At 51.7% G+C, this 23600-nt stretch overlaps 1 protein-coding gene across 1 annotated transcript in view; it reads right to left on the reverse strand.

Annotated features, from left to right (window-relative positions):
- The window catches only part of PREX1 (phosphatidylinositol-3,4,5-trisphosphate dependent Rac exchange factor 1), a 178431-nt gene that overhangs the window by 94799 nt on the left and 60032 nt on the right, over positions 1 to 23600 (reverse strand). Inside the window, exons 2-3 of the mRNA XM_052650398.1 lie at positions 8740 to 8811; positions 4830 to 4952 (exon numbers count right to left, since the gene is read on the reverse strand). Of these exons, the coding sequence (XP_052506358.1) occupies positions 4830 to 4952; positions 8740 to 8811 (195 nt within the window). The remainder of the gene's footprint in view (positions 1 to 4829; positions 4953 to 8739; positions 8812 to 23600) is intronic.

Here is a 23600-nt window from a genome sequence, read left to right on the forward strand (position 1 = left end):
TCTGCATTCGTGCCTATAAATTACCGACGGTGATGACCTCCCAGTAATAAGTTTGTTGTGAGGGTCATCAGGTGAATTTATAGTAAATGTGTAAAAGAGCGCCCAGTAAGGGCTCCTTGACTATCAACCACCACTATCATTGCTGTTGTTGATGTTGCTATGATGACTATTGCTATTATTTCCGCAAATTCACTATCCCATTGGTGAACTCATCTATACTATGACAGGTGGGGCAGTGGATGGGCAGGTTTTGATGGCAACAAAGAGACAGGCAGAGTCAGGAGGAAGAGACTAAAGTGAACTCGTAGGCCTGGGGCAGGGCGCCAAGGAAGGCACCAGGAGGATTTTGTGAAATATGGTGACTCTTGCCTGTCAGCAGATTTGCTGTCTCATTTTTGCACTGTCCATCTCCCCACAACCACCCCCTGGACTAGGATCTCCCTGGAGGCAGGGTTTGCCCCTGCTGAGGTCACGGCTGCGATGCCAGGGAGGACGGAAGTCTCAGACCGAGAGGAGACGACTACTTGATGAACGAAGCGAGGGCGCAGCCGGGGCAGCTGTGTGGTGCCCGAGACCCTCACCCCAGCCTCACTCTGCTTCTGATCCACCACAACGCAGCCTCAGCTCATGGTCAGCCTGCATGTTGCTTCACCCACCCAGCACCCTCGGCCCCTGGCTCTGGTCTCAGCCCCCAGTGTTTCCCCCGGGCACCTGCCTCCTACACTCTGACCCCACTGACTCGACTGCATTCCCAGGCACCAGGGGTGAGCATGTGGCCCAGGCCAAATCAGTCAAAGAGCTCCCTGTCCTGGCAGCAGTGGTCATGTGACCCAAGTCCCGGAGAGCGCTCAAGGACTCACGTTGAAATTATTGCGAAGAGAAGCTCTCTTTGAACTTTTGTTTCTAAGTGAGCAGACTGTCACCCTGAAACTGCTGAGGACCATCTCTGCCACCACTCCAAGAAATAAAAATAAAAGTCTGTCTTTTTTAGGGTACCAACTTCAGGGCCAAGAACAGTGGCTGGCGCACAGTAGGTGCTTAATGATACTAGTAAGAGACTTTCTCATGTAGAGCAGTGAAAACACAAGACTCAGAATCAGATGACTTTGGCTCAAATCCCAGCTCCAACACTTACTGGCTGGGTAAGCTTGCACACTGACTTAAGCCTCTCTGGGCCTCAGTTTCTGCACCTGTAAAGTGGGTATAATAATAGCATCCACGGTTAAAGGTTGTTGTGATGTTGTAATGAATTAATACACATAAAGCACTCAGAACAACACCTGGGACAGAGAAAGTTGACTGAATGCTAGTTTGTGATCATCTCAGTAGCCGGGGGTTGGGCCTAGGAGTGAGGCGGTGATGGAGTTTCCTGCCGTCCACTGACTGGGCAGCAGGGGTGGGCTGGTCTGTAAGCCAGGGCCCCTCATGAGGTCTGAGATGCCCCTTCCTTGACCACAGAGCTCTGTTCCCAATAGCCACCCCACTACCCTGGTGCGGTACTGCTGGCCCGGGCACTCCCTCCATTTGGGGCCCTCAGGGATGCGGTGGTGGGCATGCCCCATCCATGCATCCCTCCCTGAGGACCATCCTCAGTCTGAGACAGCCACCTGGCCTGCCTGAGGCTGTCCACGCACTCCCCAGGACGGCCCCCATCCAACAGGGGTGCAGAAGCCCCATTCCCTCATGGCAATTTGGGGTGACCTGAAGGAAGAGGCACCCTCAGCTCCAGCATTCCCCCAACCCTGGGTGGGGTCAGGCCGAGTGGAGAATGTAACCTTCTTCTTGAACTGCTTCCAACAAGGCCACCTGCACACAGGCCTCGGGCTTCCAGAAACCCAACCTACAGCAGTGGCCCCTTTGGAAAAGAATTCAGCGTCATCCTCCGTGAGCATGGGGGACACGGGGTGACGACTGCAATATTTTAATGAAAAAGGTGAGTTTAAGTTAAAAACTCCGAGTCACCCACTGAATGAGAAAGCAGACTCCGCTTTCAGCTATTTCAGTAACCTCAAGGGAGGGTCTCAGCAAGCTGTGGTGGGCACCAAAGCCAGTCTGATGCTGTTCACCTGCTGCTGCTGCTGCTGCTAAGTTGCTTCAGTCGTGTCCGACTCTATGCAACCCATAGACGGCAGCCCACCAGGCTCCTCTGTCCCTGGGATTCTCCAGGCAAGAACACTGGAGTGGGTTGCCATCTCCTTCTCCAACTGTTCACCTGAGCAGGCATCAGCTCAGAGACGCAGGTGAGCAGAAGTTTCTGGAATGAATGCTGTAACACAGCTTGGCTTCTACTGCATTTATTTTTAATAGTGAGAGACACTCACTTTCCAAATCCAGTAATGATGCAAATTTCCCTCTTAAATAGGTTTGTTTGGCTCCCCACAAAGGCCTGAACGTCCACTGCCAACACGTCAAGGTTCTGAGGATAAACACTGCCACCACGATTGTCCAGTTCGCTGAGGCCACGCGAGGAGGGCTGCAGGCTGTGCATGGGAGGGCACGGAAAAGAGGGCTGCGTCCTGGGCTCCAAACTCCCCACCTTCCTTTCTCCAGCCATCCCCACATCTCTGAGCAAATGAGCCCCGGTGGGGACTCACAATCCAGAGACCTCGCTGGCTGGTCCATTAAACCTGCTTACCACGCCTCTGCAGCTCAGGCAGAGAAGTCGGAGGACCCGGGGAGCCTGGGTTTAGTGGCAAGCTGGATAATGCTCCTTGAGGACCCCTTCCCTGCCCTCAGCTCGAGTATGGACTGTTCCACTTCCAGCGCAGATGCCATCCCTTCACAGGCCGTCCCAACAATGTCACCGCCTCCCGGAAGCCTTCCCTGGCCCCTAAGCTGGAGTAACGCCCACAGCTGACACTCACACCAGGCCAGATTTCAGTGATGCACTCGAATTACCTCATTTCACCCTCATGACGGTACCCCACAGCAGGTCCTATCATCAATCCTGTTTTACAGAGTCAGAGACTGAGGCCCAGAGAGGCGAAGTGACTTGCCCAAAGCCACTCAGCTTTTCAGTGGTAGAACAGGGAATCAAACCAAAGCAGCCTGGCTCCGGAGCAATGGGGGTTCACTCCTTCCTCTGAACCTAAATGGAACACTGCCCCCCATCCTTTTCATTTTCCTTTTCAAAATACATGTCCTGGCGAGTTTCCCAGCAGTCCAGTGTTTAGGATTCTGTGCAGTCACTGCTGAGACCGGGGTTCCATCCCTGGTCAAGGAACTAAGATTCGCAAGCCACAAGGAGCAGCCAAAAAAAAAAAAAAAAAGATAAAAAATAAATAAACAAGTAAAAGACATGTGTCCTGAACCAGTACTGCCGCTTGCCCCTCTCGCCACCCGTATGGACGCCACCCTGCCCAAGGGCACCAGCGTCTCACACATGCAGTGACCTCCTCCTGGTCTCCCCGCCTCCCCCGCCCCTCCAGGCCTCTCCCTTGCAGCAGCCCCAAGAGCAGATCACATTCCTGCCCTGCTCCTCGCCCTCCCTGAGTGCCCAGCTCACCTGTGCCCTGTCTCTCTCTCATGTTCATCCTATTTCAAACACTGAGGAAAGGTGGCCACGTGGACAGCTAATATCCAACATTGTGAGCACTTCCTGGTGTGCTGTTCTGAGCCCTCTCCTCCCTTATGTTAACAAACCTGATCCTCAACATCATCATGGGTCAGGTCTAGTTTTATACCCATTCTATAGGTGAGGACACTGAGGCACAGACAAGTTAAAACAACCTGCAGAGGCTAACATCGCCCATGAGCAGCCCGGCTCTGCCCTCCTGGTCTCAGACCATCCGGATGTGACACCCTGGAGGAGGGAGTGACGATGTCAGTGACAACGGAAGTGAGCACCTACATGGACTAAGTCCCTGCTCCAGGCCAAAGTCTCTCATCTCATTTCTGCTGACACTTCAGGCGGGATAAGCCTCTGTTGCGGGGGCCGTCATGTGGGTTATCGGCTAATTGGTGGCATGGCTGGCCTCCCCCAACTAGAAGCCAGTAGCGTGGGCCCCCTCCTCGAGCTGGGACCACCAGGAGTGTTCCCAGATGTGGCCAAACGTCCCCCTGGGGGCAAAATCATCCCTTGGTTGAGAACTGCTGCCCTAGGCTACACATTGGATCATTTTATCTCTTTGAGTCTTTCCATCGACCCAAGGAGGCATCATCATCCCTACTTGTCAATCAGAGGAGGAAACTGAGGCTAGGGGAGCAGAAGAGTTTGGCCCAGGCCTCTGCCCACGAGTCCAGGGCAGGTTTCCTCCCGGTGAGGAGGGTCCCAGGCAGCACAGGACGAGCAGGTGTGGAAAAGCAGGTGCTTTCTGCAGGCTAAGCCCCACCATCTTCCTCCAGCTGACCACCCCCCCCCACCCCCGACAATTCTAAGTGACTTGGGAAGACAGCGGCCACAACAACCAGACGCAGCCTCCCTGTCTGGCGGTCCCAGTGGGCGCCCAGGGGTCAGACACCCTCATCGGCCAGCGAGTGGCCCGGCCGGGACTCAAACGCTGGGGTGTCTGACCCAAATCCACCCTGGGGCCCCACCAAGCCAGGAGGCCACAGGAACGCCAGAATGCAGTTATTCAGCCAAGAGCTCTGAGGGAAGGGGGACCCACACTCAGGTGACACCGAAGGGAGGGGAGCCAGCTAGTAAGCCCCTTGGTCCACTGGGCTCAACACTCCGCCTGCTGTTGCGGGGACAGAGATTGGGCCCATCTGCCCCCGAGCCTCTCCATCACCCAAACAGGCCTGCAAGTGAAACTGGTCAAGGGAACCCAGGGAGAAACCTATTCCCTAAAAGCTACAGGCTCCAACAGGGGCTGGCGCACTGTACTCACGAATTTTAAGAACACATTCCCAAGTTCATGCTGAGACTGAGGCTCCGGATGTAAGCAAAACTCCAAGGCCTCCAGGAAATCCTTATGAACCTCCAGGATGTCTTCGATGTTCGAGAACAGGATCTGCGAGGGGAACATGAGGCCCAGGGACAGCATCAATCCAGGCTCAGAGAGACAGCAAAATGAAGCCTTAAAAAATACATAACCCCCTAGTGCAGGCGAGGAGGGCATAGGGAAACAGGCTCACAGAAATCACGATAATAACAAAAGTACTGCCAACATTCACCAAGCAGGACTAACGCCTAATCCTGCGCTAAGAACTTCATCATGTGCGTTTATGGCATCTAATCCTCAGTATAACCCCATGAGGCAGGAACGGTTCTCATCCCCAGTTCACAGATGAAGAACGGAGGCTCAGAGAAAATTATTAACTTTCCCAAGGTCATGCAGTCCAGGGAAGCAGCAGACAGACGTGAACTTCACGCTCGGCGCGTGGAAGATCATGTACTGAGACATTCATCAGAGTCTAAGACACGCACCTGGTATGTCCAACCACAGGACGATTGTTTTAAATGGTGAAGGTAGTTCCAGACACCAATTCAAATGATGTGATAAAAGAAAATACTATAGGGAAGGAAGATCAAAGTGCCGTTCAAACCCTCACAAACCATACAAGAGTGTCTGTTTCCCCCAGAAGAACCTATAAAGTTCGACATGCACAGTCTGGCCAGGCAAGTCTGTATGTTAGAATTTAACCTTTTGATCAGTCATTTCCAACCAGGGACAGTTTTGCCTCCCAGGGGACATTTGCCAATGTATGGGGGCATTTTCGATTGTGACAAACTCAGCTGTAATGAATCAGGATGCTCCTAGCGTCTGAAAGGTAGAGGTCAGAGATGCGGCTGAACATTCTACGAGACAGACACAGAACAGCCCCCTCAATGGCAAAGAATGGTCCAGCCCAACACATTCATTGCACCAAGGTTGAGAACTGGGTGGATGGCCAAGACCATATACGGCAGCTTTATCTGCAGTAGCAGAAGACCAGAGGAAAGTTAAGCATGCATTGAAGGGGACTTGTGAAATAGTTAAACAAGCTGGACTGGTTATATTTAAATACACCCCATATTCTGAAATACTCTGAGCCTGTGAAAAGAACCTGCAGGTTTGTATATACGGACCTGGAGCCCTGGAATGATCCTTGATTGCATATTGTCAAGTGGGGGCTGAGGGTGGGGGGAATCATGGCACCACTTGGAATTCCAATATGGATCCATCTGTGTAAGGTAACACACACGCAAAGCCCATTCTGCTCTGCGCTGGCAGAAGCAGAGACCCCTGGACAATAACACCAACTGGGAACCATCAAGGCCTCTAAGAACAACTAAGGGAGAATTTCCACTGACTCTAGGCCCTCTGAACTGTGAAATTCCTTCTTCTGCTTTTTTTTAAAAAAACAGGTGCAGTTTTTCATTTAATTTTGAAGAAGGCATTCACAGGGCTGAAAAATCAAAATATTATAGGAACAAAAAGTTCCTTTTGAGCACCCCAATAAATACAACGCGGAGTCCCTCTTCCCCCACTTCCCACCTGCAGCAGCCAGCAACCCAGGTCACCAGTCACTGCGGCTTACAGCTCCTTCTAGGCTTTCTTACACAGTCATTCCTTCAGCGAGGACTAACTGAGCCCCTGCTGTGTGCCAGGCCCTGGGCACACAGAAGAGAACAGCCCCCTACCTGCCTCCATGCAGCTGACATTCAACTGGAAGGGAACAGACAGCCAACAAATAATTGTAGTTTTCCAGGTGACAAGACGCACTCAGGATGAACGTAAATCAGGAAGGGAATCCCAGGGTGCAGCAGGAGGAAGAGTTTGCACGTTTAAACAAAGAGGGCCAAGGACAGCCGCTCTGAAAAGGTGACACTGGAGTCAAGGTCCTGAGGAATGAGGACCAACCCCACAGACCCTGCAAAGGCAGCAGGCAGTCTGTAGAGGCCTGAGGGTGGGCAGCGAGGGCCAAGGGGCAGGAGGCCATGCGTCAAAGCCGAAGTCCCAGAGGGCCAGAGACCCTCTTCCACCTCGCCCTTATCCTGGGGGACACTGCTCACATGAAGTAGCTGGAAGAATCACCCGCACTGTTGGGTTATTTTTCTTTCTTGTTCTGTCCAGCTCACATGTTGAATGTGCTTAAAGACACATAGGATACATCCTATTCTTACACTCACGTCAAAGAATGGCTGCAGAATTTCAAAATAAGCTTATCTGTCTCCTGCGCATACACCCCAAAGAAATGAGAGCCTGTGTCCCCCCAAAGACAGATGAGAACAGTCATCACAGCCAAAAACTGGAAACTGCACACATAGCCACCAAAAGGAGAATGAATGAGTCAATACTGGTGCATTTGTACTATGGATTACTACACGGCAATGAACAGCAGTGACTCCCAGCTACACCAAACAGCAAGGGCAAGTCTCACAGACATAACAGTGAACAAAAGATGCCAGGCACCACAAAGGGATCATTTTTATACACGGTTCAAGAAAAGGCAGAGGCAACCAACGCCACCAGAAGTCAGTGCTTGTCTTTGGGGAGGAGGCATGTACTGAGGAGCTGCCCTTAGGATTGGACCCTTTGCTTTATATGAATTATACCTCATATAAAAGGTAATTTTTTCAAATGGCAATAAATTACGATTCTTAATTATAATGCATACTGTTAAGATGTAAGAAATAAATGTGCTCAGTCATTTCAGTCGTGTCCTACTCTGCGATGCTGTGGACTGTAGCCCGCCAGGTCCCTCAGTCCATAGGACTCTCCAGGCAAGAATACAGGAGTGGGTAGCCATGCCCTTGCCCAGGGACCCATGGATTGAACCTGAGTTTCCTGCGCCTCCTGCATTGCAGGTGGATTCTTTTCCCACTGAGCCACCAGGGAAGCCAATAAATAAATAGACTGTAATAAATAGACTAATGAACAGTAGGGACTCAGTAAATATTTGCTTTCTGAATGAATGCATAAAAGGTGCAATGCCAGCCCTACGAGGAACCAGCCATGCACTGACCCTGCGTAGGTCTCTTTACATCTCTGAGTCTCAGTTTTCTTATCCAAAACACTCGACTCAGAATTATCAATGTACAATGTACAAGGCAGCTATCAACCTTGGACGTATGCAGAGGGATGTCTGGCGTGACCAAGCCCTTTATGAGCTGTACATGCTGGGCACAGCTGACTCCCACCCTGCCCCAGCTCCCCCTCTCTCCAGGCACCAGGACCCCAGAGCCCCAAAGGGCTGGAGGCAGCTTCTCAGAGAGTGAGATCACACTGGAAAGCCAGGCCTGGGGACCTCTGGGGCCCGTACTGAGCACACAGAAGGCCTATTGACTTCCTCCCGAAACTCCCCAGAGCCACAGCCAAGATGAAGCCTGGACCCAGTTACTCATCCGCTCTGCCTCGCACTCAATGCCCAGTGCAGGGCAGGGGCCCGGGCTGCCAGGAAGGCAGCTGGAGGTGCCAGGCTCCCAGGGGCGCTTGGGAAGGGATTTTCCACCGGCACCAAGCCAGGGGCCCCCATGCGAGGAGGCTGGGAGACAGGATGGTTGTACTGAGCAAGGGGAGAAAAATCCTGAGCTGAGAGTGGGGGTCCGAGGCCGAGTCCTTCTCACAGACCCCCAGCAAGGTCCGCTCACGGGACCCAGGGGCCTCCAGGGGCCACAGGGAGCAAGCGGGGGCGGGCGGGTAGGGCAAAGCCAGCTGCTCGTGGGGTGGATGCACCAAACCCCACCCCTGCGCCCCCTCCGAGCATCACCCAGGGGAGCAAACCCACCCCCACCCCCACGCTGCCTCTGAGCATCACCGAGGGGTAGCAAGGCAGCTCTGCTCAGCAGGGACAGCAGGGGCCCCGGGCCCCCACCTTGACGTTCTCCTCCGTCAGGCCCTTCTCCACTGAGTCCGCCACGTTCTGCCGGATGCGATGCAGGAATGCCTGGAAGAGAGAAGCAGGGAGAGGTGAGCTTCCACGCTGCCAGTCCCCTGGAGGCGGCACAAAAGGAAAGTCACGAGTTCAAGCGCCAGCGAGGCCCTGGACACAGGCAGGAAAGAAGCAAAAACCTATTCAGCCAACACGTCTTTATGGAACACCTACCTGGCCAGGCTCTGCGGAGACCAACACGAGCCCTGCACCAAGGACCTGAGCTCACACCTGCGTCATCGCCCAGGGGACCCTCATGGAATGCAATTCGTTTTCCCATTATCTTTCTTGTTTAAAAACTTATCTTCTAAATAATAACCATTCACAGGGCTCAAAAGTCAAAACTACAGGAACTTCCCCAGTAGCCCAGTGATTAGGACTCCACGCCCCCACTGCAGGGGATATGGGTTCGATCCCTGGTTGGAGAACAAAGATTCCAAATCCCAAAATTTAAAAAAAAAAAAAGAAAAAAAAAATATATATATATACACACACATAGTCAAAATTGGAAAAGTGGGTTTCCAACACCCCAGCCCCCATCCATGTAGTCCCTCCCTCCCCCACAGGAACCACAGCTCCTTGTGTCTTGTGAAACGTCCAAATAAACATACATGTGTTGGTCAAAAAGTACCAAGTTTCCATCATTAGAAAAATAAATTCTGGGTTTCTAGTGTACAGAAGAGCAATTACAGGCAATACTGTATTATATACTTAAAGCTGCACTATGATGGCAATCATTTTGCAATATATAAATGTACTGAAGCAGGTGGTACACCTTAAATTTACACAGTTACATGTCAATTATACCCCAATAAAGCTAAGAAAGAATAAACACACATATAAATGTATCCCGATAAAGCTAGGAAAGAATAAACACACATATAAATTTATGCACACACACACACGTATATTCCTGTTCTCCCCTTTATTCACACCAAAAGATAGCAGCATACACAGCACGCCCTGGACCTCCTTTTTCCACTGAGCGTAGCTTAAAGATCCCTCCATATCATAACCCAGGCAACATCCTTATTCTCCTTTGATGGCTGCCCAGGATGCTACTGCGTGGATGAACCTCAGTCATTCTGCCACTTTTTTCAAGGACTTGGAACAGAGAAATCATTTCCCCCTTCTGTGATGTGAGACAATAAAGGTGGGGCCTGGCAGGGGTGGTCGTGGGGAACAGGTGAACACACGACCACTGCAGGGGAGCGGCCATTCACCCCCTCGAAGTGCGGCCATGTGGGAGGGCAGCAGGCCCAGGATCACCAGATGTTCCGGAGGAGTTATTTTTTTTTTTTCCCCAAGAGAAGGCAAAAATTAGGATTTTTTTTTTAAAGCAAAGTCTCCCAGCTTTTATTATTATTATTTTTATTTTTATTTTTAAAGCGTTTGGGATTTTTGTTGTTGTTTTGCTTTCTGGCCATGCTGTACCGCATATGGGATATCAGTTCCCCGACCAGGGATCAAACTCATGGCCCTGCAGTGGAAGCACGGGGTCCTAATTGCTAGACCACCAAAGAAGTCCCTCCCAGCTTTTAAATGGTGGCAGAAGAGTCATCTGTTTTTGCAAGGAACTAGGTTTCAGGGGTTGAGCACGAAAGCTGGGGACCAGAGTGTAGGGGTGCAGCCACGCTGATGAGCAATGACAGTGGCCTGACCCTGGCTGGGTGGGACAGACGCGCCGCTGAGAAGTCAGGGGAATGAACTTGGGGGTGGGGGATGAAAGCCAGCCCCTGAGGGAGACTGAGGTTTGCCCCGACCCCAGGACTTGCCCCAGGCTGACCTGGCAACAGCCACAAGGAGCCCCCTGTGAAAACAACTTCACGGTCCATAGATCAGGAGGTAGCAGGGTGGCCTGCCGGTCACCCTCGCCACCGCACGTGGGTGGAAAACAGGGGAAACCTCACCCAAAAGGACATCCACGGATGCCACGGCAGCCTGGGGGCCTGCGGACTCTGCTCCCCCAGGAAGACGCTCACCGGCGCTCCACAGGGCAGGTCTCAGAGAGGAAAGTTGGAGACAGCAAGGTGGCCTTGCCTCTCTGTTCACACTCACTGAGATGCATTCGCGACCAGTCCCTGCAGCCCAAAGTGTACATCCCCCGCCTGGACTCAGCTAAATTCCTGACAACTGGAAAACTCCACCTAGACGTCTGAGTCAGCGTCAGTCACTCAGCCGTGTCCAATTCTGTGTGACCCCCATGGACTGTAGCCCATCAGGCTCCTCTGTCCCTCGGGATTCTCCAGGCAAGAACACTGGAGTGGGTTGCCACATCCTCCTCCAGGAGATCTTCCCAACCCAGGGATAGACCTCAGGTTTCCTACATTGGCAAATGGATTCTTTACCATCTGAGCCACCAGGGAAGGCCAGATGTCCAAGAGCCATCTCAAACTTAATGCATCCCAAACCGAATTCCTGAACTTCCCTCCAAACCCACACAGCACCAAGCCCTTCCCAGCCTGACAAATGGCACCTCTGCCATTCAGGATCTCCAGTGGAAGCCCCCCAGTCATCCTCGACCCCCTCTTTCTCTGACACTTCATTCCATCCATCAGCAAATGCTATCACAGCTTCACCTTCAACATTTTTCAATCAGACCACTTCTCCCTACATCCTCAGTCACCTGCCTGGCCCAAGTCACCATCACCTTCTGCCTGGATTGCAATCCCCTCCTCCCAGTTCCTTTTACCATACACACAGCCTGAGGGATCCTTTTAAGTATGTGAATCAGATCTTATCAATCCATGGCTTAAAACTTTCCATGGCTACTCAATACACTTAAAAAAAAAAAAATCACATCTTCCCACAGCCCATAAGGTCCCCATGCACCAGTTAATCTCTCTGAACTCACCTTCCAGCCCTCCATTCCCACCTCACACCTCAGTAGTCTTCAGCCACATCTTTAATCTCTCTATTCCTTCCACCTGCCAGGCACGCCCCTGCCTCAGGACCTTTGCACATGCTGCTCCTATAGGCAGGACATGTTCTCCCATCTGTTCTGGACCAGCTCCTTCTCCTTCATCACTCCTTAGCTCAAATGTCACCTCCTCCAGGATCCCCACCTTGTCTTCATGCACTTATCACCTTCTCATCTTGCATTAGTGAAGTCGCTCAGTCCTAACCGACGCTTTGTGACATTATAGACTGTAGCCTACCATGCTCCTCCATCCATGGGATTTTCCAGGCAAGAGTACTGGAGTGGGTTGCCATTTCCTTCTCCGGAGGATCTTCCCAACCCAGGGATTGAACCTGGGTCTCCCGCATTGTAGGCAGATGCTTTAACATCTGAGCCACCCGGGAAGTCCAAAGTGAAAGTGAAGTCACTCAGTCGTGTCCGACTCTTTGCGACCCCATGGACTGTAGCCTACCAGGCTCCTGCGTCCATGGGATTCTCCAGGCAAGAGTACTGGAGTGGGTTGCCATTTCCTTCTCCAGGGGATCTTCCCAACCTAGGGATCGAACCCGGGTCTCCTGCACTGTAGAGAGACGCTTTATTGAGAGCCCATTTGTCAGACAAAAAGACTGAGATCAAGCAATCTACACCAGCTCCTAGAGGAAAGGCAAAAATAAGGGAGCATGGCTGGGATGAAACCTTTACCCCAGTCCAAGAGTAAAGGTCAGGCTTGGAAACCGATGATTTGGCTTCAAACGGCACTGCTCCTCCCTCCTGCTGTGTGACCTCAGGAAAGTGCACTGGTCTTTCTGAGTCTCAGTTTGCATGTGTGCGTGTGTGCATGTGTGCGTGTTAAGTTGCTTCAGCTGTGTCCGACTCTTTGCAAACTTATGGACCATAACCCACCAGGCTCCTCTGTCAATGGGATTCTCCAGGTATGAATACTGGAGTGAGTGGCCACTCCCTCCTCCAGGGGACCTTCCTGATCTGGGAATAGAACGTGCGTCTCTTACATCTCCTGCATTGGCAGGGGGGGTTCGTTACCACTAGCACCACCTGGGAAGCCCCGTGTACCAGTTTACTCTTCCCAGATACGTAGATCATAGTCATACATCCCGGCTTTCAGAACATATTAGGATAAAGTGAATGTGAGCTCCATGAGGGCACGGTCCTTGCCAGTCTTCTTCCCAGGTGGACCCTCAGGGCCTAGACCTGCTCCTGGCACACAATAAGCCCTCAGGAATCAAAGGAAGGGCTAAAATCTGCCTGGCATGGTGCCTGACACACGGCAGGAACCTCAGCTTGGGCCACGTGGAAGACTGATGACCCTTCTTTTTAAAAGACAACGGTTCGGGGGCTGGTCAGCAGACAGGAGTTCCCAGAGGATGTTTTCCCAGGGCCTGTGATGCTGCCGGGAAGTCCAGCCTCCAGCCTCCCTAGACGGGGAAGGAGGACAAGGCAGCCTCAGCCAGCGCATCAGGCAGAGCAGGAAGCTGGGAGCGCGCTGCGGCTGGCCTAGATCGGGGCTTCCTGCCCCACTTTCCCCACAAGAGCACGGCCACCGCCATCGTGCTGGGACAACGTGAGGCTCAGGCCACCCACAGAGGAGCCGCAAACAGGCTGGTGTGCTGGGCACGATCGCGGCTCATGGTCCAGAAAGAATGGGCAGGCAGGGCGCTGCCCGAGGCACGACTGGCTTTTCCAGGCGGGCGCCGATGCCCTTTGTGCAGGCGGGGTGGTGAAAGGCACCCTTCAGGGCGACTTCGTGTCCAAACATCGACAGTTTTGGAACACTTGGCCAAAAACATCTCTCATCTTGGAAACCTCCCTTGGAGACAAGCCCACTCTCGGGAGTCCCAGGGCTGCCTGCAACCCCCCCTGGCCTGGGCGTCTTTGTCCATGCCATGTCCATGCGGCACCCCTGCCCAGGTCGCGTCCCTGCCTCTCGGCAAGTCCTCCTCTTCTCTTTAATGACGACGATGATGATGATGATGGAATACGTCAAGGATCCCTGAACGGTTGGAGAAAAATTTAACACCCACAAACACATCACTACCCAGTTTTGGAAAATCTTCTCAGCATTGTGTCAAACCGTGTCAATGCTGGGAAAGATCGAAGGCAGGAGGAGAAGGGGACGACAGAGGATGAGATGGTTGGATGGCATCACCGACTCAATGGACATGTGTTTGAGAACTCCAGGACTTGGTGATGGACAGGGAAGCCTGGCGTGCTGCAGTCCATGGGGTCGCAAAGAGCTGGACACGACTGAGCGACTGAACAACAACAAATTCGCTTTAAACCATTTTCTAAACGAAATTCATCAAGTCCAGAGGAGGTGTAGATTGGGAAGGGACACAAGGGAGAGCCATCGGTGGGATTGGGAGGGGAGGAGTTGGAAATAGTCTACTTGATCTGAGCGGCAGTTACACAGGCGAATGCATATTCAAAGCCTTATCCGCAGGCACCTGGGATCAGGGCACTTTATCCACGTGCCTTGTGAATATCAAGCCCTCAATGCAGATGCAGAAAGAAAGGAGTCGTTACAGCATGAGGTGAGCTACCTGGGTGCCTGCCCGTCCTGCAAGGCGCCGACTGCCTGGATGCATGCTCCTCGCCCCCACACAGGCCTGTGCCCACTCACTGGGCACGCGCAAATTGAGAAGCAATAAAGAACACCGTTTTGCGAATTTACAACACTTCTATAAATGATGTGCTTTCAGCAACTTGCTTTTCTCACTCCACATCGCACCTTCCACCTTTGGCCCACATCGACCTGTGCACTTGGCAACACCCACTGTCCACACTCCACCCACACCCCTTGGTTCATATCCCTGGGGTGCACCCCCGCACCACCTCGGCCACCAGCACCCACATCGCTGGGTCTGAGGCCCCTCTCTCACATGCAGAGCAGGCCACAAAGACAAACAAGGAAACTGAGGCACGTGGGTGCCACAGCAGTCACCTGCTTGATGACACACTGTTCTTGGGAAGGGGCCCAGAACACGTTCAGCATTGAAAAGTAGAATAACAACAATGATAGATCTACTATTCCTTTGCGATTGTTACCCTACCTTACCCCTTTGAGCCTTACTGTATGACAGGTGTTAGGTCTAAGTGTTTCTCATCCTCAAACAATGCTAGTTCGGTCCTCCTATGACTGTGTCCGTTTTACAGAGGAGGGAACTGAGGCCCGGTGTAGTAAAGAGCTGACCCAAAGCCACACAGCTAGGAGGTGGCAGAGCTGGGCCTCGAACCCAGGCAGTCTGGCCTGGTGACGAGTCTCCAACCCACTTTCAACACACGGCAGCACTCAGTAACTGAACAGGACAAACCGCACAAGCAGCAGACAGGGGGCAGCTGCCGTCTGGGGTGCTACTGGGGAGCCGTCATCTGTCTGGAACCCGTGGCCACAGCCTTGGGAAGAAAATTCTCTCCCTGGAGATGAAAAAGGAGAGAAAGAGGCCTCAAAGATGCTCTCTGAGACGGCCACCGGCAACCTGATCACTAAGGGGAGGCAGCCCGCCTGCCCCCAAGGACATCCCTGCCTTGACTGGGGTGACCTCACCAGACATATGGCGAAACCTGAGAGGCCCAGGGGAACGGCAGCCCCCAGACCATAACAAAGACAGGAAAGGGGGTGCCCTGAGGACCCCCAAATCCCTAGGTGATCTGGGTGGTCCAGGGTCCAGGGAAGCAGAGTGTCACAGAACAGCCATGAATCCAAGTAACAGTAATAAAGTAATACTAACAACAGCATTTTACTTTATTAAATGACGCTTGCTCCTTGGAAGAAAAGCTGTGACAAAACTAGACAGCATATTAAAAAGCAGAGAAATCACTTTGCCGACAAACGTCCGTCTAGTCAAGGCTATGGTTTTTCCAGTGGTCATGTACGGATGTGAGAGCTGGACCCGAAAGAAGGCTGAGCACCGAAGAATTGATGCTTTTCAACTGTGGTGTTGGAGAAGACTCTTGAGAGTCCCTTGGACTTCAAGGAGAGCCAAACAGTCCATCCTAAAGGAAATCAGTCCTGAATATTCATTAGAAGGACTGATGCTGAAGCTGAAGCTCCAAAACTTGGGCCACCTGATGCGAAGAACTGATTCACTGGAAAAGGCCCTGATGCTGGGAAAGATTGAGGGCAGGAGGAGAAGGGGACGGCAGAGGATGAGATGACTGGATGGCGTCACTGACTCGATGGGCATGAGTTTGAACAAGCTCTGGGAGTTGGTGACGGACAAGGAGGCCTGGTGTGCTGCAGTCCATGGGGTGGCATAGAGTCGGACACGACTGAGTGAATAACAACGTACTTAGGGCTGATTCACGTTGGTGTATGGCAGAAACCAACACAACCCTGTAAAGCAATTATCCTCCAAATAAAAATAAATTTTAAAAAATAATAATAACAACAACAGAAAGGGCCTCTGTACAGCCTGTACTAAGCAGCCCCACAAAGGCCAGAGTTTGGGAAGACCCCCAAAAGCACAGTGACTCCAGCCAATCCTTTCCTCTGTCCACTCCAGCATTTATCCCATAGGAATAGCTAAATCTCACATGTGGCATCAAGATTTAACTTTAGTATCTGATTTTGAATTCTCACACTTGGGGTTTAGTTAAATAAACTGTCCGTCTTGGCAAAAGGATCATCACACTAAAAATGGTTTGCAGAAGACCATAGAGTGATACAGAAAAAAAAAAGAGTGTGAATGTATTTTAGGAAAAAAACCCCAAGTTACAGAAGAGTGCATAAAATATAATCTCGTTTTTGGTTAAATAATTTCTACATAGGCACAGAAAAGAAAAAGTGTGGAGCGAAATACCCTAAACTGTGTGAGAACACAGCCAAGATTACTAACTGTTCCCTAATGTCTGGTCTCTCCTTTTCCAGATCTTCGAATAAAGACTATATTTTGCAGATTCCTTTGCAACTAGATGTGGTCCCACGACCAAGTCTGGGCTAGCGAGGCAGGAGTGGGTTACACACACTGGAAGCGGATGTATCCTCGGGGATGAGGGGAGAAACGGGCCGGGATTCTGTTGCTATTCCTCCTTCCTGCTGACTGGATAGCAAATGTGATGCCTGGAGGTCAAGCAACTATCTTATACCATGAGGTAAAAGCCAGGGATTGAAGATAGAGCAGCAATACAGAAGGAGCTTATGTCCCTAATTACAGTGGCGCCAACACATCTATCCTGGGAAGCCTGTAATTCAGTAGGAAGAAAAATTCCGTATCATTTAAGGCACTAATGTGTGGGTTTTAGCACTAGCCATGGAAGCTAACTCTGAGAGTGGAATGATAAGTAATTTCAATTTTCTCCTTCATTTCTGTTTTTTCCCAAATTTCTACTTTGAAATCAAAAGTCATTTTGTAACATAAATACATGCTTTAAAAAAAAACTGGATAGGAGAGGTTATTCCACATGCCAGGCTAGCCCTGCTCAGCCCGATTATCACTTCTGCAGCATCAAGGAGGCTAGTCTGCTTTCTCCTCCTGGAGGGCAGATGTCCCCATTCAGAGCAAGGAGCGCCCACTGGCAGAGACAAAGCCAGGCTGTCCTTCTGCAGTGGGGCCTCTGAGCTGCCCACCCCTCCTTCTCTGTGTTGACCCTGGAAACCGCCAGGGCCCCCAGGAAGGTGCTCCCCCTGGCCCGGCGCCCCAGAAGCCAGCCTGGCACTTCCACAGCCTGGGGCAGAACATGAGAGCATCCTCCACCCACAGTGACCACCATCACTCCGGCTGAGATCGAAAACCGCTGCACCCTCTCCTCTGCAAGCACCCTCTTTCATCAGGCCTCTTCCAGGAGCACAGAGCCACTGACAAACTATGTGACCTCAAGCAACTGACTTCACCTCTCTCTGCCTCAGTTTCGTCCTCTGTAAAATGGGTACACAGGAATCCAGCGAGGATTACGGATGCTAACACACACATCCGGCACTCTGAGTGGTGCCTGGTACACAGTGAGACCTCAGTCGAGCATCCGCTGGTATAACCTCCCCAGCCCCACCTTGAGCTGATAGGGAGACAGTCATGAACCCACTGTGTTTCCTAAGGAAACTTCTGGAATTGGACCAACCCCACGTACAGATCTCCTTGTGTTTATCCTATGTTTTGTTGACTTGTTGTCTTTTTCATCCTAAAAACAGTCTTTCTATCGATTGCTTCACCATCTCCAGGGTGCAGTGAAACGGTGGCGGGGGGAGCTTCACAGACTGTACGATGTCACCACATCCTTCTCGCTGCCATGCAAAGCCAGCCACTGCCCTCCCCCGCACTCGCCACCCTGCTGCATCCGCCTGCCAACCGCGTGACCTCAGAGTCACTGAACTTCTTCCTCGGAGTCTATTTCTTCATCCGAAAAAAAAGAAAAAGAGGCAGTTGCTGAGGCGTAAGCAAGATGATGCAGGTAAACACCAACTATGAAGACTTCCTGGAAGAAGTGGCACAGAGGCTGGCAGACAGAAGTGGGCTGGCCTGTGAGGAAACAGGAACTTGCTTATGATTACATTCTCGGGGGAAGGCTGTCACGCCACCCACGCCAACAAGTGTGACCCCAGACCTACTGTGCGCCCAACATGGAACTGGGTGCTGGAGACACAGACACGACCTCTCCATGGGGGGATCGAGTTACTCCTGCACTCACCTATTTACTCAACGCTCACTGCCCACCTACCAAGTGCCAGGCACTGCGCTAGGAGCCAATGATACATCAGTAAATGAACAAATCAGACCGAATCTGCCCTCATGGAGCAGTGGCAAGACTATTAGTACGGTAGATCAGTCGTGTCCGACTCTTTGTGACCCCATGGACTGCAGCACAGCAGGCTTCCCTGTCCATCACCAACTCCTGGAGCTTGCTCAAACTCATGTCCATCAAGTCGGTGATGCCAACCAACCATCTCATCCTCTGTCATCCCCTTCTCCTCCTGCCTTCAATCTTTCCCATCATCTGGGTCTTTTCCAATGAGTCAGCTCTTCGCATCAGGTGGCCAAAGTATTGGAGTTTCAGCTTCAGCATCATTCCTTCCAAAGAACATCCAGGACTGATCTCCTTTAGAATGGACTGGTTGGATCTCCTTGCAGTCTAAGGGACTCTCAAGAGTCTTCTCCAACACCACAGTTCAAAAGCATCAATTCTTCAGCGCTCAGACTGATTTTACAATAACATGGCAGGTGAGGACGAGCATTATGAAGAAAAATAAAGCAAGATGAGGGACCAGAGAGAGACGGAATGAGGGAATGTTTGGGAGATGCTCAGGGAAAGCCTCTTTGAGGAGATGGCATCTGAGCAGATACCTGGAGACAGGTGAAGAAGCAGCTCTGCAGGTATCCGAGGGAAGGGCATTTTGAGTAGTGGGAACAGTCAGTGCAAAGGGTTAGGGTTAGGCATTCAACCTCTCTGAGGCCATCCTAAAAACAATACCTGACCCTCCTCCTGGCCTGTTTTCTTCACAGCACCTGTCACTGCACATCATGTCCACTGGAATATGAGTTCCAGACAGGATCTGATGATCCGTCTAGGTCACTGCTGTACCCTCAGAGAGACTGGGACTTGACCCAGCACAGAAGATTCTTGACATATTAGAGTTTAATTGACTAATCAATTAGTCATCTGGAAAAGACTCCCAATACTCACCACCCAGGGGCTTCCCTGGTGGTTCAGTGGTAAAGAATCCACTTGCCAATACAGGAGGCTTGGGTTTGATCCCTGGGTCAGGAAGATCCCCTGGAGAAGGAAATGGCAACCCACTCCAGCACTCTTAGCTGGGAAATCCCAAGGACAGAGGAGCCTCATGGGCTATAGTCCGTGGGGTCACAGAAGAGTCAAACATGACTTACCAACCAAACGACAACAACCCACTACCCAGCTTCCAGGCCCCAAGAAAAGGTGCCCAGTTTTCACCCAGCCCCATCACATTCCCCACCATGGAGGAAGTTCAAGCAAAACCTGAGTTGCTACAACCTGTTGAGAACAGGGCTGATGCAATAGTGGGGGAAGGCGGGGGGGGGGGGGGGGGGGGCGCGCGGCCACAGAGGAGAAACCAACACTCTTCCCCACACAGACTCCAGACTCCACCCCAGGGGCTGCAGCCTAGCCTGCAATCTCCCTGAACTCACCCTCAATATGCCATTCCTTCAACCATGATTGATGCAGTGCCTGCAACACGCTACCGAGATACAATTCCCTCTCAAGGGTCTCAAAGTGGTGGCCCACAGGCATGTCTAGCTTGACCAGCAATGGGCTTTCAGGAAATCCGGGCTTGGGTTTGAATATCAGATTTCCCATTAAAATCATAGGTGTGAGCTTCTCTTGAGAAAGCTGACCACAGGTCTCCAAAGTCCTGAGGGCCACAGCCAGCTGTAAGAGCGCGGCAGCCACCAAATTCACTCCAGCGGACGCTGCTCTGTCTGCTTGCCACCCAGCCCACTGCTTCCTCCTACCTGGCCTTATGGGCATCTAAGTGTGAGCCCAGAGTCCTAGACCTGGCAAAGGTGAAGCCTACGCGCACTCCCTGTACCAGCGACGGGGGCAGACATTGCTAATGGAGCACAGACTTCTTTCTCGCTGAGTCCTCTCCACACCGCGGAGCACGTCTCTCCCCTTGCTGTTATCAGCCCCACCCACATGATCTGAGATTCTTGCTATTCCAACGCCAACTTCTTCCCCACTTCTATGAGCCCCCAGTCTTTTTATCTAAAGAATGGACTCATCAGAATGGGATTAAGAGCAGGGCATCTCAACCTCTGAACCACTGACACTGGAGCCGATAATCCTTCGGTGCGGGGGGCTGTCCTCTGTATTACAGGACGTTTAGCGGCATCCCTGGCCTCTGTCCTCCAGACACCAGTAGCAAACCCCACCCTCGATTGTGACAATCAGAAATGTTTCCAAACATTGCCCAATACCTCCTGCAGCGGGGAGGGGGCAAAGTCTATCCCACCCCCCACCCCACCCCCATGCAGCCCCATCAAGAACCACCAATTACGTCATCGTTAAGAACATGTCTCCAGAGCCAAGTATTCTGAGCACAAATCCTGGCTCTGACATTTACTGGCCACGTAACACTGGGCAGCCTCTCTTAGTTTCTTTCTCTGCAAAATGCAGATTCAAAAATGGTACCTGACTGCTAAGCGGTATGGAGTTTCTTGGGGTGGGGTGGGGGGGCGGCGGGGGTGATGAAAATGTCCTTAGGTAGCTGGTGATGGCACAATTCTGTGAATATACTAAAAACCACCGAAGCACACACTTTACGTGGCTAAACTGTATGGTATGTGAATTATATTTCAACAAGCTGTTGCATATATACGCACACGGTGCCTGGCTCACAGGGGCACAGTGAGACCTTGACAAGTTAGGATAAAGTTCCTTTGGAAAGGAGAAAATGAGCCCTCACCCATATTATCAGCATCAGCCCACACTCATCTTGAGACGCAGATGGGCGGGCGGCTTCGAGGAAAAGCCCGCAGTGACCGAGACAGCGGTGGCTGGGAACCGGCTCCGCTCTGGGTGGTATTTCCCGCCGGAATGTCCCAGACAAAGCAAACCAAGTCACTCAGGGGCCCCAGGATGCAGGGCGGGGCGGCTGGACGTCCTGGGGACCCCGTGCCTGTCTGTGGAAGGACAATGGGTGGAATGCGCTCTCCTCTCCGCGGGGCTGACACTTGACATCTGAGGACAATGACTTTCAAGAGGTTTTGTTTTTTCCTCCACCCAGCTTTTTTTTCCATCTCCCCAAACAATTGTGACTTGGGCTGGTGGGGGGAGCGGTTTCCCCCCACCACTTCTTGGCTTGTGAAGAATTGTCTTTGGAAAGTCAGGAAATAATACACAAAAGTGAGAGAATGTAAAAATAGCGGCACTTGGGGACGGCCAGGGCGGGGGTCTCAGCGTGGAGGTTTCCTCTGGTTTGTTTTTCCCAGAGGCTGCTCAGGCCCCCGGGAAGGGATTCAGGGGCTCAAAGAGGCTGCTGACTGCAGTGCAAGCTCCAAAGCACAGACCTGTACTGCTCGGACGGGAGTCTGGGGTCTTCATTTTAGGGCATGTCTGCAAGGTTCCCACTGCTTCCCACACACTGCTTATCCCAGACAACCTCAGCCCTGTCTTTTGGAAAAGGAGACGGATGGGACTTGCCTAGCAGTCCAGTGGTTGAGACCCCTCACTCCCATTACAGGGTGTGTGGATTCAACCTCTGACCGGGGAACTAGGATCCTGCAAGCTACATGGTACGGCAAAAGGAAAAGAAGGAAACAGGAACTTCCCTGACAGTCCAGTGGTTAAGACTCCTCACTGCCAGTGCAGAGGGTATGGGTTTGATCCCTGGTTGGGGAGCTAAGACCCCACATGCTTCTTAGCCAAAAAAGCCAAAACATAAAGTAGAAGCAACACTGTCACAACTCCAAAAAAGACTTTAATAACAGACCACTCTAGAAAAAAGAAAAAAGTTTAAAAAACAATTAAATTAAACATATACGATTGTTTGAAAAAGAAAAAATTTTTTAAGAAAAGGAGACTGAGGTTCTCAGTGGATGAAGGGCCAGTTCCAGAGCACATAGCTAAGCAGACAGAGCTGGGATCTGACCGCTGGGCCTCCAGTCTGGACACTGGCCTTCTGCTCTGTTTCCTGACCTAGTATTGTGCTCTCAGCTTCACTGACCAGTGACCCACCCACATCCGATTCGCAATGGGGCCACTTCATTAAAGTCCTCTCCCCTTCAGTTTCGCCTAGGTCCCCGTGGTCCAGCACTGCCTCTGGCCTTCCAGGTCCAGGAGATGAAGGGAGGGAGGTGTTGCCAGGGGAGCCTGTGGATATCGGGGGGTAGGACAGGGCCCTGCTGCCTCTGACCACCGAGGTCAGCTGAATCAGGACTCCCCAGAGATGTCCATATCCTAACCCCCAAACCTGCGGATATGTGATCTTACGTGGCAAAAAAGGACTCTGCAGGTGTGATCTGGTTAAGGATCTTGAGATGGGGAACTTATCCCAGATCATCCAGCTGGGCCCTTTGAGGACACAGGGCCCTTAAAGAGAGAGAAGGATGCAGGAGAATGAGAGTCAGGATGACGCAGCGTGAGAAAGACCAGTCGCCCCTGGCTGTGAAGATGGATGGGGCCAGGAGCTGAGGAGAGCAGGCAACCCCTAGAAACTGGAAAAGCAAGTTGGGGCATGAGCCCCTAGAACTGCCAAAGGGAAAACAGCATTGGCAACATCTTGATTTTAGCCCTGGAAGTCCCGTTTCAGACATCTGACATCCAGAAACCTAAGATAATTAATCTTTGTTGTTTTACGTCACCAAGTTTGTAGCAATTTGTTATAGCAGCAAAGGGAAATTGATACAACCACCTACCTGGAGACACAGGTATCTCCATCAACAGCCTAGCACAAGCCTGGTACTCCACCGTTAATTATGATGAATCCATACTGTGCCTGTGTGCTCAGCTGCATTAGGTCATGTCCAACCTCTTTCGCGACCCCATGGACTGAAGCCCACCAGACTCCTCTGTCCATGGAATCTTCCAAGCGAGAATACTGGATTAGGTTGCCATTTTCTCCCCCAGGGGATCTTTCCCACCTAAGGATCGAACCCGAGGCTCCTGCACTGGCACGCAGTTCTTTACCACTGAGCCACAAGGGAAGCCCTGTGAATGTGTACATGCATGATAAGTGACTTCAGCTGTGTCTGACTCTCTGCGACCCTATGGATTGTAGCCCACCAGCCTCCTCTGTCCGTGGAATTATCCAGGCAAGAATACTAGAGTGGGTTGCCACACCCTCCTCCAGGGGATTGTCCCGATCCAGGAATCAAACCCGAGTGTCTTACATCTCCTGCCCTGGCGGGGAGGTTCTTTACCACTAGCGCCACCTGGGAAGCCCAGCCCTATAAATATATAATATTAATAGTTACTATTA

Source organism: Budorcas taxicolor, chromosome 13, assembly GCF_023091745.1.
Source record: "Budorcas taxicolor isolate Tak-1 chromosome 13, Takin1.1, whole genome shotgun sequence".
NCBI lineage: Eukaryota > Metazoa > Chordata > Mammalia > Artiodactyla > Bovidae > Budorcas > Budorcas taxicolor.